The sequence below is a fragment of the Danio rerio genome, chromosome 6 (genome assembly GCF_049306965.1).
Source record: "Danio rerio strain Tuebingen ecotype United States chromosome 6, GRCz12tu, whole genome shotgun sequence".
NCBI lineage: Eukaryota > Metazoa > Chordata > Actinopteri > Cypriniformes > Danionidae > Danio > Danio rerio.
Window position 1 is genome coordinate 53,787,425 of NC_133181.1, and position 13,677 is coordinate 53,801,101.

Below are 13,677 nucleotides of genomic sequence, written 5' to 3' on the forward strand. Positions count from 1 at the left end.
TATGTTTAACCCAACTATTTTAATTTAGTATAAACTCAGCAAAACGTAGTCTAAATGTGACCTAAAGATGCATTTACTGCCACTATTGAGTTTTTAAGTCTATAACCCTACTGAATCTAAGAAAAACTGGTTCTCCGGGTTAGGAGAATATCTTGGCGTCACGGTTAGCTTTAGCTTGTAGCTGTCTGTCTATGCCCTTTCAGATGAAATCCTTTTGAAAGAGTTCCTCCCGGCTGTGTTCCTACATTCATCTATATTTCAGGAGCGGTGCGACTGCACACTGTAGTCTGACTGAGAATCTGAGCTTTTAAATCCTTTAACGCGTGAGGTAAACATCCTGCAGCCAGGCTCTGTTGCACACAGCGCAAATTAAACAATCCTGCGCAGTAAAACGCTGAGGCAGGCAGAAGAGCTGAGGTAATAGTGAATAGCTTAAGCGTAACGGGAAAAAGTAATAAAAAGTAGAGGAGGAGTCCAAAGGGATTTGAGCTGAACTAGCAATAGTCTATAATAATAAGATAACAGTGGAGCTGCAACTATTTATGTGCACATGAGGACAATTTAGAACTGTAGGTTTTATTTCAATGCAAACTCTAGGTATATGTAGCATATAAAATGGTTTATGGGTTGAAAAAATGCTGTGTCGGAGCAAAGGGTGATGAAATATTAAACTGACTCAACAGATTATTGCAAATGAAGCTGTTTCTTAATTTGAGAAGCTTTGTTCGTCATGGCAAAGTTTAGGTGCTAACTTTTGTTTAACTTCAACTTGATTTTCATATATTTCTTTTATTCTCTTACTAACTTTTAAAGACAAATGTACTTGATAGTAGAAAAGGGGAATGGGAAAGCACAGATTTAAAACATGAGTTGTTGATTGATGTTCTGTATTTAATGCTACTTACAGGTAATAAGAGTAGGAATACGCATTTCTTCTGGAGCAGCAAGATAAGGACAAAATAAATAAATAAATAAATAAATAAACAAACAGATTAACAGATGAATAAATAAATAAGTAAATAAACAAACAATTAAATAAATAAATAAATGAATGAATGAATAATTGAATGAATGAATGAAAATAAATTAATCAAAATATAAGAACAAGAAAATATGCAAGAAAAGTGAAACATAAGGTTAAAGTAACATGAAACAAAATAAGTAATAAATAAAATAGTAAATACAATAACAAAATTAAAACAGAATAATAGAATATAAATTTAAAAAGAAAAACCCATTGTTAAAAAAGGTAACAAAATTAAATAAACGTCAAAATATAAAAACAAATAAACAAGAAATATAAAAAATAAGTTTAAAATAAAATAAAATAAAAACAGGTACAAATAATAAAACAGTATTAAGCATTAAGCATAAATACAATATTAAATTAAAATGGTATAAAATAAAATAAATTTTAAAATAACACATTGTTAAAAGTGACAAAAATAATTAAACATTAAAATAAAAATAATATACAAGAAATATAAAAAATAAGTTGAAAATAATATGAAATAAAAATAAGTGTGAAATAAAAAAATAAAAGTTTAAGTAAAATATACAATTAAAATAGAATAAAATAGAATAAATTAAAATAAAAACACATTGTTAATAGTGACAAAAATAATTAAATTAAACATCAAAATACAAAAATATAAAAAAGGTTAATATAACATAAAATAAAAATACGTATAAAAATAAATAAAAGTATAAAATACATTAATAAAATTAAAATAGAATAAAAGAAAAGAAAAGAAAAAAGAAAAGAAAAAAACATTGTTAAAAAATGACAAAAATAATTAAATTAAACGTCAAAATACAAAAGAAATTTGACAAATAAGTTTAAAATAACAAAAAAGTATTAAAATAAATAAATAATAAGTTCATATATGAAATACAATAATGAGATTTGAATAAAATTCAATAAAAAGAAAAACACAAGCACGTTAATACCAAAATATAAAAATAAATATACAATAAAATGAAAAAAGTAAAGTTAAAATGAAATAAAATAAAGTAATAAAAATGTGTTCAAGTTTAATAACAATAAAAATACAATAACAATAAAAAGAAAACAGAAAAAAAATAAAAAAACAAACACATTGATAAAAAGTGACAAAATAATTAATTTAATTCAACATTTAAATATAAAAACAATTTTTATACAAGAAAGTAAAGAATAGGTTAAAAATAAAAATGTGATAATATGATATGATAATGAAACAAAATAAAATCAAGAAAAAAGAAAAACACAAACACATTGATTAGTGATCAGTACTTTAAATATGAAAATATATTTAATGATAAAACTGTTAAACTTTGCCACTGTTAGATGTGCTAATGATATAATAATAATAACAATATAATAATGTTTTATTTACAGTAAACAAAAAATGTAGTTAATCCATGGATTTTCTGTTGATTTAGATATTTTAAATTAAATTTAGGTCTATTAATAAATGTAAAGGTATGAAACTGCACATCTGGCTCCCCTTCAAGAGTAAAAAAAGAGAACAAAAAGTGTGTGTGTATGTGTATCTGTATGTGTGTGCGTGTGTGTGTGTGTGTGCGTGTGTGTATTGGTGGGCTTGTATGTTTGGACAGCTAAAGGGATGGACAGGAATGGTGGGTGTTTCACAGACATACTGGAGCTCAGTTTTCTGTTAGCAGCTTAACAGAGATAGACAGAAAGAGAGGGAGGAGGAGGACGAGAGACACCAAAAGCAGTTGGCGAACACATCACGCTTTTGCTACTCTAAAGTGAGGCCTTGTCATGAGCGCGTCTCGATGTTGACGTCTCTGTGGACCGGTTAAAAACAAGAGGAGCTGACACACGGCAAGCTAGGACAGCATAGCAGCCTGAAACCATAATAAAGAGCAGATGGTGTCTGTTAATGGCGATTCGATTAACTGTAATATCACTGATGACATGCAAGTGAAGTTGTCAATTAGCGCTTTGGTGGCCGTCTGCTTTCTGACTGCGCTCGCTGCTTCTTTTCACTCTCCTGAAACTTGTCTTCCACAAGATGCACTCTTTCGCTTTACTAAAAACTTTCAAACCCTTTATGCTGAAACCAACCATGCTTATTAGCATGTTTTTGCTAGCAATTGACAACCTTCAACTTTACTGCTTTGAATAAGACGGAAACAAACTACACTACTAATATATTAGTCTGAGATGCTTGCTTTTTGTTTTCATGCTAACAATTTATTGCTAACATACACATTCACAAGCACAATCACATAATAAGCACAATTTTAAACAATTAACTACTATACATTGTTTACATCTGTTAACATTACTCCACAATCAGTGTGTGTGTTTGTGTGTGTGTATACATGTTTATGAAGTGTTTGATGTGTATATTATGTGTATGACTTTACTGTGGACGGCAAAGTAAGACTTTCATTGTACAGGGAAACTTGTTTCCTTCTGTGCACATGACAATAAACAAATTGAATTAAATTAAATTGAAATTATTTAAATTGAATTCATCATTTTAAGCAAAAATCTTATGCTGAAACAAACCCACAAAGTTAATGTGCATTAGTTAATAATGTGCTGTCATGCTGCTAACAGTTACCAAACAGCCTGTTTGAACATTTATCAAACTGTTATGCTGAAACTAATCTACTATTCATCTAATAACCTGACTTGTTAGCATGTTTGGCATGCTAATATTTGACAAGCAATTTTATAATTATTTTGTGCAAGAATTTAAACTGAAACAAACACACTCATATTATCATGAAATGTTGATAAACAGCTGTCATTTTTGTGTAATCCAAAAACAAACTGACTAACTTTTTCATGTAGTGGCCTGCTATGCAGGATTGGCATGTTTGTCATGCTAACAACTGACAAACAATCCATCACTTTTGTGCAAGGATTCAGACTGAAACAAACTCTACTAGTATAAGATGATAAACAAAATACAAAACTTTAATTTTTGTTTAATCCAAAATCAAACTGAGTAAATTGGTACAGTATTAGTATGTTTGTCATGCTAACAATAGACAAACAATTCTAAAAAATATAGCTTAAAGGGGCTAAAATTTTTGTCTCTAAAAAGGTGTTAAAAAAATAAAACTGCTTATATTCTAGCCGAAATAAAACAAATATGACTTTCTCCAGAAGATAAAATATCATCAGACATACTGTAAAAATTTTCCTTCTCTGTTAAACATCATTTTGGAAATATTTTAAAAAGAAGAAAAATAATTCCAGGGGGCTAATAATTCTGACTTGTGACTTGTGTATATGTGTATATATATATATATATATATATATATATATATATATATATATATATATATATATATATATATATATATATATATATATATATATATACACACACACACACGTTTTTGTAATGATTTAAAATAACCTAACAATTTACCACAGACTTGCCCTCTTTATACCGCATTGGGGAAAAGGAGGAAAATATTTTTTGCTGAAAAACTGCAAGTGAGATTAAATCAATACAAAAATGTCACAAACAATTGAAAAAACTGTAAGAAACACAAGGCAAAAGCTCAACCTAAAATAACTAAATTACTCTCACCCTCCACTTCTTCAAAACAGAATGGAGTTTCTTTCATTTTGTTAAACCCTCTGTTGGAAACCATCATTCTTTACAATATATTCTTTTGTGTTCGACAGAAAAAAAGAAACCCATGAAGGTTTGGAACCTCTTGAGGTTGAACATTTTTATTTTATTTTAATTTCTTTTTGTGGAAAATCTCTTGAAATTGGATTTTCTTCTAAAAACATACTCTAATAATTTTATTTAGAATGAGATTTTATTATAATTGTTTTTTACAGTGCAGCCTGAGCTTATGATCATTTATTGATGCTAACAATCTACAAATAGTCTTTAAGAGTTGGCGGGTACCTTATCTACAATATTATGAAGCCAAATAATCATGAATCAGCCTGTCAGAGTTACTGTTTGGCTCAGAGAGCAGCATTAAGTCACACACACTAAATCCTCGCCTGTACGCTTTCTGTATCATAAAAGCAAGCTATGGCACCCAAACTGCTCGCTTTATCGCTAAAGCAGCAGCAAAGTAAATATATTTAATGACCCCGTGACTTCTCTGTAGGCAATAAAAACACAGTTTGGATATGGGCCGTTATGGCAAATGTGTTTTGCGATGGGCTGACGGTGCTAAAACAGATGCAAACGGTCGATGCGTTCGCCAGCATGCATATGCAGCGGGGGCATCCATCTTTGGCCATTTCATCTCAATGGCCCTTTAAAATGGCCTGCTGACATTGTTCTGATGATATTAATAAAAGAGAGCGAAGTGAAGAGCACCACGGCGGGCGAAGGTGGCCATAAATATTAATAGAGTAGAACTGCGAGGAGCTCGCAGCATAAGTGGCCTCTTTATTATTTTTTTCGACTCTCCAAAGATTTATCATTATTCCTGAAACGAGACACATTTCTGGTGTGAAGAGAAAGTGTGACGCCTGCAGTGATGCTACATGCTACTTTACACAAGAGAAGGACGGACAAAAAAAAAAGAAGCTTGTAACTTGTCAAAAGGTTGGTTTGTTTAACAAACTGCCTTCATACAACTTTATTTCAGCTAATGGCTGTAACTGAGACTGCTTTATTAGATCAAACAACTGTTCATTCATCCATTCAGGCTTGAAAGTATTCGCACAATCGGCTGACAAGCATGTAGAAAGTGCGCACACATGGACTCAAATACCTATCAGCATAAATTAAGAGAATAATAATGTATTTAAAAGATCCCTAATTACTATTAATTAATCTAGGGCGACACGGTGGCTCAGTGGTTAGCACTGTCACCTCACAGCAAGGAGGTCGCTGGTTCGAGTCCCGGCTGGGTCAGTTGGCATTTCTCTGTAAAGTTTGCTTGTTCTCTACGTGTTGGCGTGGATTTCCTCCCGGTGCTCCGGTTCTCCCCACAGTATAAAGACATACGCTATAGGGGAACTGAATAAACTAAATTGGCCACAGTGTTTGTGAATGAGTGTGTATTTGTGTTTCCCAGTACTGGGTTGCAGCTAAAAGGGCATCCACTACGTAAAACATATGCTAGATAGGTTGGCGGTTCATTCCACTGTGGTGACCACTGATGAATAAAGGGACTAAGCCGAAGGAAAATGAAATGATCTAAAACAAATCCCAAAATCTGTATTTATATAAACCCCCTTATCCCAAAACTTGGATGTGTCCTGATTATTATTATTATTATTATTTTTTTTTGCAATTTTTGTTTTAAAAATGATAATTTCTGAGCAAAAGTAATGTTGTCAAACAATTTGGCATTGATTTATAAAACCCACCAAGCAAAATAAACATTTAATAGACGTCTACACATAGATGTTTTGACTAAACAAGGGCAAAATTTAAGTAAATGAAAGAAAATTCCAATAACAAGTCTAAAAAACACTATAATTCAAATAGATTGGACTTCCCATGTGTTGTCATTAGGCATGGGACGATAACCGTTTTTCAAGGTATATCTACGGTTTGGACATGTTTCAAAGGTGACTTTCCAAGAGTAAAACTAAAGTACTGCAGTACATATCCAAAAAATAATGTTTTACCTTGTTATATGCATTGCACTCCAAGACTTCTTATTATATTATATAGAAATACTGTTAAATGCAATATATTACCAAGCAATCTTTCTCTGTCTCTATGTTTCTGTCTATGTGCACTATATTGTTTTCTGCTATCACATTGCCCTCCTGTAGCAATCATCTATTATTTATGTCAAATTGCTTTATGCCTGGGCCTGTCATTGATCGAAACTGCATAAATGTGCAAGAGCGTCCCTCCTGTGTGTTGAGTGCAGGGCCATTTCTCTCTCTCTCTCTGTGTGTGTGTGTGTGTGTGTGTGTGTGTGTGTGTATGTGTGTGTGTGTTTAATGGTCTGGGACTGAGTGGTGTCCGAGCGAACTCTGTCCAAGATCGACCATCTCATCGCTCCATCGTAATGCTGACCGAGGGAGAAATAGACCAACACTTTGTGTAATAGCTCTGATGCCTATGCATACTATTACACACTGAATCATCACATCCCTCTATTTTCAGCACAGCCCATCATAAGCCACCATATTTCACATAATATATAACCGCGCCTCATGAGATTTCTTAACGCTGAAGCACTGATCTGGAATCCGATAATGCCATTGATGCACTTCTCGGTGAAAACCAGGATATCTGATTGAAGATTTCTAAACAGGTCATGAAAAGTCAGGGGGTTTTTTTTGGAAACAAAAGGGTTTTATGCAAATGAAGGAGATTTTATTTTTAACAAGGTATTTTAAGCATCCGTGCGGAACAAGAGCAGATCATTTCAGCATGGATTGTTTTATGAATCTGTCACAAAGAGTCTGTAAAGACGATGTTACTGAAAGACGGGGCAGAGCCAATTATATTACACCCGACAGTCAGCACTGATACTTAATGCACCTTCAAAGAGGTTAGCCAATAATAACGGAGAGTGCTCAGAAATAATTCTTAAATGTACTGTGCAAAAAAAGAATTGGAAGGGTGGAAAATAACTCCTTTTGCAAGAAAAATATGAACAAACTTCTGTTTGGAGCCTCTTAAGTGACTTTGCGGGAAAAGCCCTGTGGTTTTAATATGTGCAGGTAGAGATTTTCATTGCAAGAGAATTGTTAAGGTAGTTTTTAAAGGTATATTCAAAAGTTTTAGGTATCAGATAAACATTATGTACACTACCTGACGAAAGTTGTCGTCTATCCAGGTTTTAGGAACAACAAATAATAACTTCTAGTTGATCATTTGGTCTCTGAAACGGCTTATATGAAAGGCAAAGGTCTCTAGATTACGCTTATTTTACCAAAATAAAATATGATCATGTCTTGATTTTTAACTATTTAATTAGGACAGTAAGGTCTGTCTTTGCAGTTTTGTCAGTTAACAGAAATAATGTACAGTATATAACATAACAGTAAAGTCATACTGCAATGGAAAAAGAGTTAATATTGTGCATGACTCCCATGAGCTTGCAGACTGCATCCACACATCTCTGCAATGACTCAAATCACTTAATAATAAAGTCATCTGGAATGGCAAAGAAAGCGTTCTTGCAGGACTCCCAGAGTTCATCAAGACTCTTTGGATTCATCTTCAATGCCTTGTCCATCTTACCCCAGACATGCTCAATAATGTTCATGTCTGGGCTGGCCAATCCAGGAGCACCTTGACCTTTGCTTTCAGGAACTTTGATGTGGAGGCTGAAGTATGAGAAGGAGCACTATCCTGCTGAAAAATTTGCCCTCATCTGTGGTTTGTAATGTAATGGGCAGCACAAATGTCTTGATACCTCAGGCTGTTGATGTTGCCATCCACTCTGCAGATCTCTCACACGCCTCCTTACTGAATGTAACCCCAAACCATGATTTTTCCTTCACCAAACTTGACTGATTTCAGAGAGAATCTTGGGTCCATGCAGGTTCCAATAGGTCTTCTCCAGTATTTGTGATGATTGGGATGCAGCTCAACAGATGATTCATCTGAGAAATCTACCTTCTGCCACTTTTCCAAATGATCAACTAGAAGTCAAGTTATTATTTGTTGCTCCTGCAGCTGGGATCAGCAATACTTTTGTCAAGTAGTGTACACTTAAACTGTATATTTTAGTATTCTAATTACACATTTGAAGCTTTTTCAGAAGAATAGCACTAAACTAAACTAAACATTTACTTAAATCACAAGCCAGGAATTGCTATTACAGGCGGCTGATTTGTTTCAGCTTAAAGAACATTGCTACAGTATGAATATTTCAGTGCTGTTATGTTTTAGGATTTCAAAGCGATCTTTTTTTAAATACGTATTTATGTTGCGACAACGTTCCAATTATCCAACTGAAAAGAAAACCTACAACGCATCAGTTTCTGTTTTATGAATTGCAAAAAGCCACTTTATAGCCAATACAAATGTGGCATAAAAATATACCATGAACCATAAATGGTTTACCTGTTACACTTGCCCTCTGTAATCCAAGCCAACGACCTTAAAGCGCTGGCATTATAATGTCTACTCAGTAATGCTGCGGTTGTGTGGATTTTGTAAGATTACAGAAAAGACCTGGCAACCTGGGAGCTTTAAGCTAAATCCTCTATACAGTTGACTGTGTAGGTGGCGTGGCGTAGGAGTAATCGTCCTTTGCCTTCATGAACATAACATATTAGCTTAACGGTGTAGAGCGGTACACGAGGCTGGGTTGTGACAGTATGAAAGAGGAATAATTACAGCTCGCCAGGATTGCACTATAAAGTGTCGTTTGAAGCCACTCTCTGAGCGAACAAGAGCCAATGAAGTGGCCTTTTCACTGTAATTGTTGCACCATGGGACATATGCTAATGCTATTTATGAGGAGGTGATCTAACAGGCGACGGGATTTGTCGCAGGAATTAAACTTATTTTAATATGGTAATGTAGTGACATTTGAACCACCCTTCAATTTCCCCGGCACAAATCACTGCAGATTTCTCTAACATTTAACAGTGACAATGCACAACAACAAGCAATTGAAATAAAAGTAAAAATGCAGAAAATAAAACAGCACAATCAACACAGGCCACATCGAGAGCGAGCAAAAGTGTTACTTCCACAATTAACACCAGCAATCACTATTGATCTGTTCCAAATCCTAGTAAGCTGCCTTTGAATCATTTTAAGGCATCATATGTGCTCAGCAGATTAGATTATAACCAATTCTTGGTGCATCCTTCACCTTGTGATTTGTTGTTGAATACTCATCATTTTGAACGTACTTTGTTCCCTGAGCTCTTGGTACATTTCGGGATAGCTCAGATGTATATGGAAATAAACAGATTTCTGAATAAAAATCAATACAGTGGACATTAGTACACTATTATAGTACACTGGTACATGTTACATACTTTAATATTAATATATTAGTATTATTTATATGTTTTTAAGACATATACATTAATATTAATTGAAATTTGAAAAATTTATATATCTACACTATCGGTCAAAAGTTTGGGGTCAGTGGGATTTTTAAATGTTTTAAAAGTCTGTTCACTAAAGCTGCATTTATTTGATCATAAATACGGTACAAATTGTAAAATTATGAAAATATTATTGCACTATAAAATAACAGTTTAGTGTTTAGTTGTTTATAATTTAATTTAATAATTTATATGATTTAAAGAGAAATTTTCAGCTTTATTAATCCAGTATTCTGAGTCACATAATCCTTCAGAAATAATTCTAATATTAATTATTATTGGTATTTTATTATTATTATTATTATTATTATTATTGGTAATAGTAATAAAAGTAATAATGACGGGAGAAATTAAATTTGAAATAGCATACAATAGCAAAGCAATTGCTTAATTTCTTTTAAATAATTCTTTGAAATAAATATTTTTTTAAAAATATTTCTCAATTGATGTTTAAAAGAAGAAGTTTTTTTTATAGTATTTCCAGTTATACTTTTTTCTTTTCTTATTTTCTTCTTTTTCTTCCTTTTTTGTTTTATTTTGGCTAGAATAAAAGCAGTTTTTGTTTTTATGGAAAACGTTTTAAGATCAAAATTATTAGCCCAGATAAGCAAAAAAAAAAAATCTTATACAATGACTTGCCAAATTAACCTAGTTAAAATGCACTTTAAGCTGAGTCTTGAAAAAAAATATCTAGTAAAATATGTACTGTTATCGTGGAAAAGAATAGAAAATAAAAGCAATAAATAAAAATAAATCTTTTTAGTTAGAAATGAGTTATTAAATCTATTATGAGTAGAATATATATAAAGAAAAGCAAAAGAATTCAAAGGGGGGGCTAATAATTCTGACTTCAACTGTGTACACACACACAGATGCACACATACACACATACACAGATGCACATATATATATATGTGCATCTGTGTGTGTGTGTGCATCTGTGTGTGTGTACACAGTTGAAGTCAGAATTATTAGCCCCCCCTTTGAATTCTTTAGCTTTTTTTTTATTTAAATATTTCCCAACTGATGTTTAACAGAGCAAGGACATTTTAACAGTATGTCTGATAATATTTTTGATTCTAGTGAAAGTCTTATTGGTTTTATTTTTTGCTCAAATAAAAGCTGTTTATCACTTTTAAAAAAAGGTCAAAATCATTGGCCTCTTTAAGCTATATTTATTTTGATAGTCTACAGAACAAACCATCATTTTACAATAACTTGCCAAATTACCCTAACCTGCCTAGTTGACCTAATTAACCTAGTTAAGCCTTTAAATGTCACTTTAAGCTGTATAGAAGTGTCTTGAAAATGATCTAGTCAAACATGATATACTGTCATCATGGCAAAGATAAAATCAGTTATTAGAAATGAGTTTAAAAAAAAAAACTTATGTTTAGAAATGTGTTCACAGAAAAAGGGGAAAAATAAACAAGGGGTCTAATAATTCTGACTTAAACTGTATGTATGTATGTATGTATGTATGTATGTATGTATGTATGTATGTATGTATGTATGTATATATATATATATATATATATATATATATATATATATATATATATATATATATATATATATATATATATATATATATATATATATTCTATTAATTTTAGTTCAATAAATATCAATGATATCAATGTATGGCAAACATGTTTAAGTAAATTGTAGAGTACATTATCATGATGTAAACTTTATTAATTATTATGATTTTTATATTTTGCTAATATAAGAAAAAATGCAATAAACTGCATCTCTCACGTCTGTGAAGTGAATGTTTGTTGCATAGGTTTTCAGCATATGGCATTTCAAATCAGTCAGCTGTTTTAGATGGCAGGTGGTTAAGTAGGCAGTAGGCAGGAGGCAGCGAGGCGGCTCACTAGGTTTGGGAGCAGAGCTTATATATAATCACTAACACAAACAAATCAAGATGATAGTTTCCGTGCATGTGCCAAAAGGTAAATGTCAAAAATCAAGCTTAAATGAAATAAGTAAATGATCAAAAGTGTGTAACATGACACAAATGGGATTAAAAATAAATCAAAATGGTGTGCGAATGGGCTCAGGATGCGAACTGTGGCTAGAATTAAACATACAATACCCCACACTTAGAGTTCTCCAGGTGTGGATTTCTCTAGCGGACGAAGCCCAGAGGAGAAGAAATAAAACACAGGATTTGAGTCTAGAGGTTAAGTAATACACACTCACTCACACAAACATCACCTTTTCATCCTTCACAGCATATAATTCAGCATTTGTTTTCTGCGTGTGTTTGTGTGTTGCGCTGCATGCAACTCATAGAGCTGAAATGGAGAAGCTTGAGTGAGCGAGTGAGAGCTGAGATGGAGATGTTACGTTGTCCCATGCCTCACATTTCAATGCTTCAGCGTAGCATGTTATGCGTCACATTAGAAACTTAAAAAAAGAAATGCACTATGAGAAGTATATGGTAGGACGTATGTAAGCTTTACCAACACATCTACAGGTAGGTCCATTTGATCCCAAAAAATTATGATTATTATATATTTGTAGTTTTTTACTAAAGATGTGCACTAAATGTCATTCACTGCAACAATAGTTTATGTAGTGTCAAGCAAAAATCAATGGATAACATATTCAAACAATCTACTACTACTAATATACTACTAAATAGTCATTTTAATATTATAAATGATTATAAATGGAACATACAGCTAAAAAAGCAATAAATATTATACATTTGTAGCCTGATTTACTTAAGATACCCACTAAATGTCATTCACTGCAACTATAGTTTATTTATAGTGTAAAGTCTTATCAGGCATGGTACAAAAATCATGTAGTCACCTTAGAATTATAAGCTTCTATCTATCTATTTTTTGTCAAAATTTAGTTATTTTTACATTCTTATTAAATGACAACTTATTTACATTATAGGATGTTTTTAGAAGTTGTTTACATTAAGACTTTTTATTTAAAAAAAAAACAAAAAACAAATGTTACACACATACTGTTTGCTATGGAATGCAAACACTTTGAAGCTCAATATCTCAAAATCATTCAGAATGCAGACAGAAGCTTATAATTCCAAGATAAAATAATCTACAACTCATATACTAAATAGCCATTTTAATTCTTCAAACCCCTAGGTTTAACCCATTTTAATTTTTTTTTATCTTTCATAATATTATAAATGTAATACAATCACAAATTTTGTAGATTTCATTCTAAATGGATAGACAGCTTAAAAAAAAAAAAAGCAATAACTATTATACATTTGTAGCCTGATTTACTGAAGATGCCCACTAAATATCATTCATTGCAACAATAGTTTATGTAGTGTCAAGTTATGGAGTCAACCTAGGGCCACATGTACTTGCAAAATGAAAGTTTTGCAAACAAAACATAAATTAAGCCAAAAAAAAAAAAAAAAGTAGTTAACGCAAATATTCAAAAATCGCAAAGCAAAAATTATTTTTGCTAACAAAAACAAAGAACTGCAAATTGAAAATTAGGTTTTGAGAAATAAAAATAAAATTTGCAAACAAAAAAAAAGAGCTGCAAATAAAATCAAGCAGAGAAAAAATAGAATAAAATAAAATAAAATATTTGCATATATAAAAAACATATATATATATATATATATATATATATACATATATATATATATATATATATATATATATATATATATATATATATATATA

General features: G+C 31.7%; 1 protein-coding gene across 50 annotated transcripts in view; it reads right to left on the reverse strand.

Annotated features, from left to right (window-relative positions):
* Positions 1-13,677, reverse strand: part of ptprt (protein tyrosine phosphatase receptor type T) — a 519,289-nt gene that overhangs the window by 130,792 nt on the left and 374,820 nt on the right. For 11 of the 50 annotated variants that reach the window (XM_073954655.1, XM_021477300.3, XM_073954637.1 and 8 more), the window contains 2 exons: positions 12,093-12,125; positions 906-935 (listed from right to left, as the gene is read on the reverse strand). The exons of 7 other annotated variants lie outside the window; for them this stretch is intronic. In XM_073954655.1, the coding sequence (XP_073810756.1) occupies positions 906-935; positions 12,093-12,125 (63 nt within the window). The remainder of the gene's footprint in view (positions 1-905; positions 936-12,092; positions 12,126-13,677) is intronic. 32 more of the 50 variants (XM_073954668.1, XM_073954664.1, XM_073954661.1 and 29 more) reach the window with 4 other exon arrangements.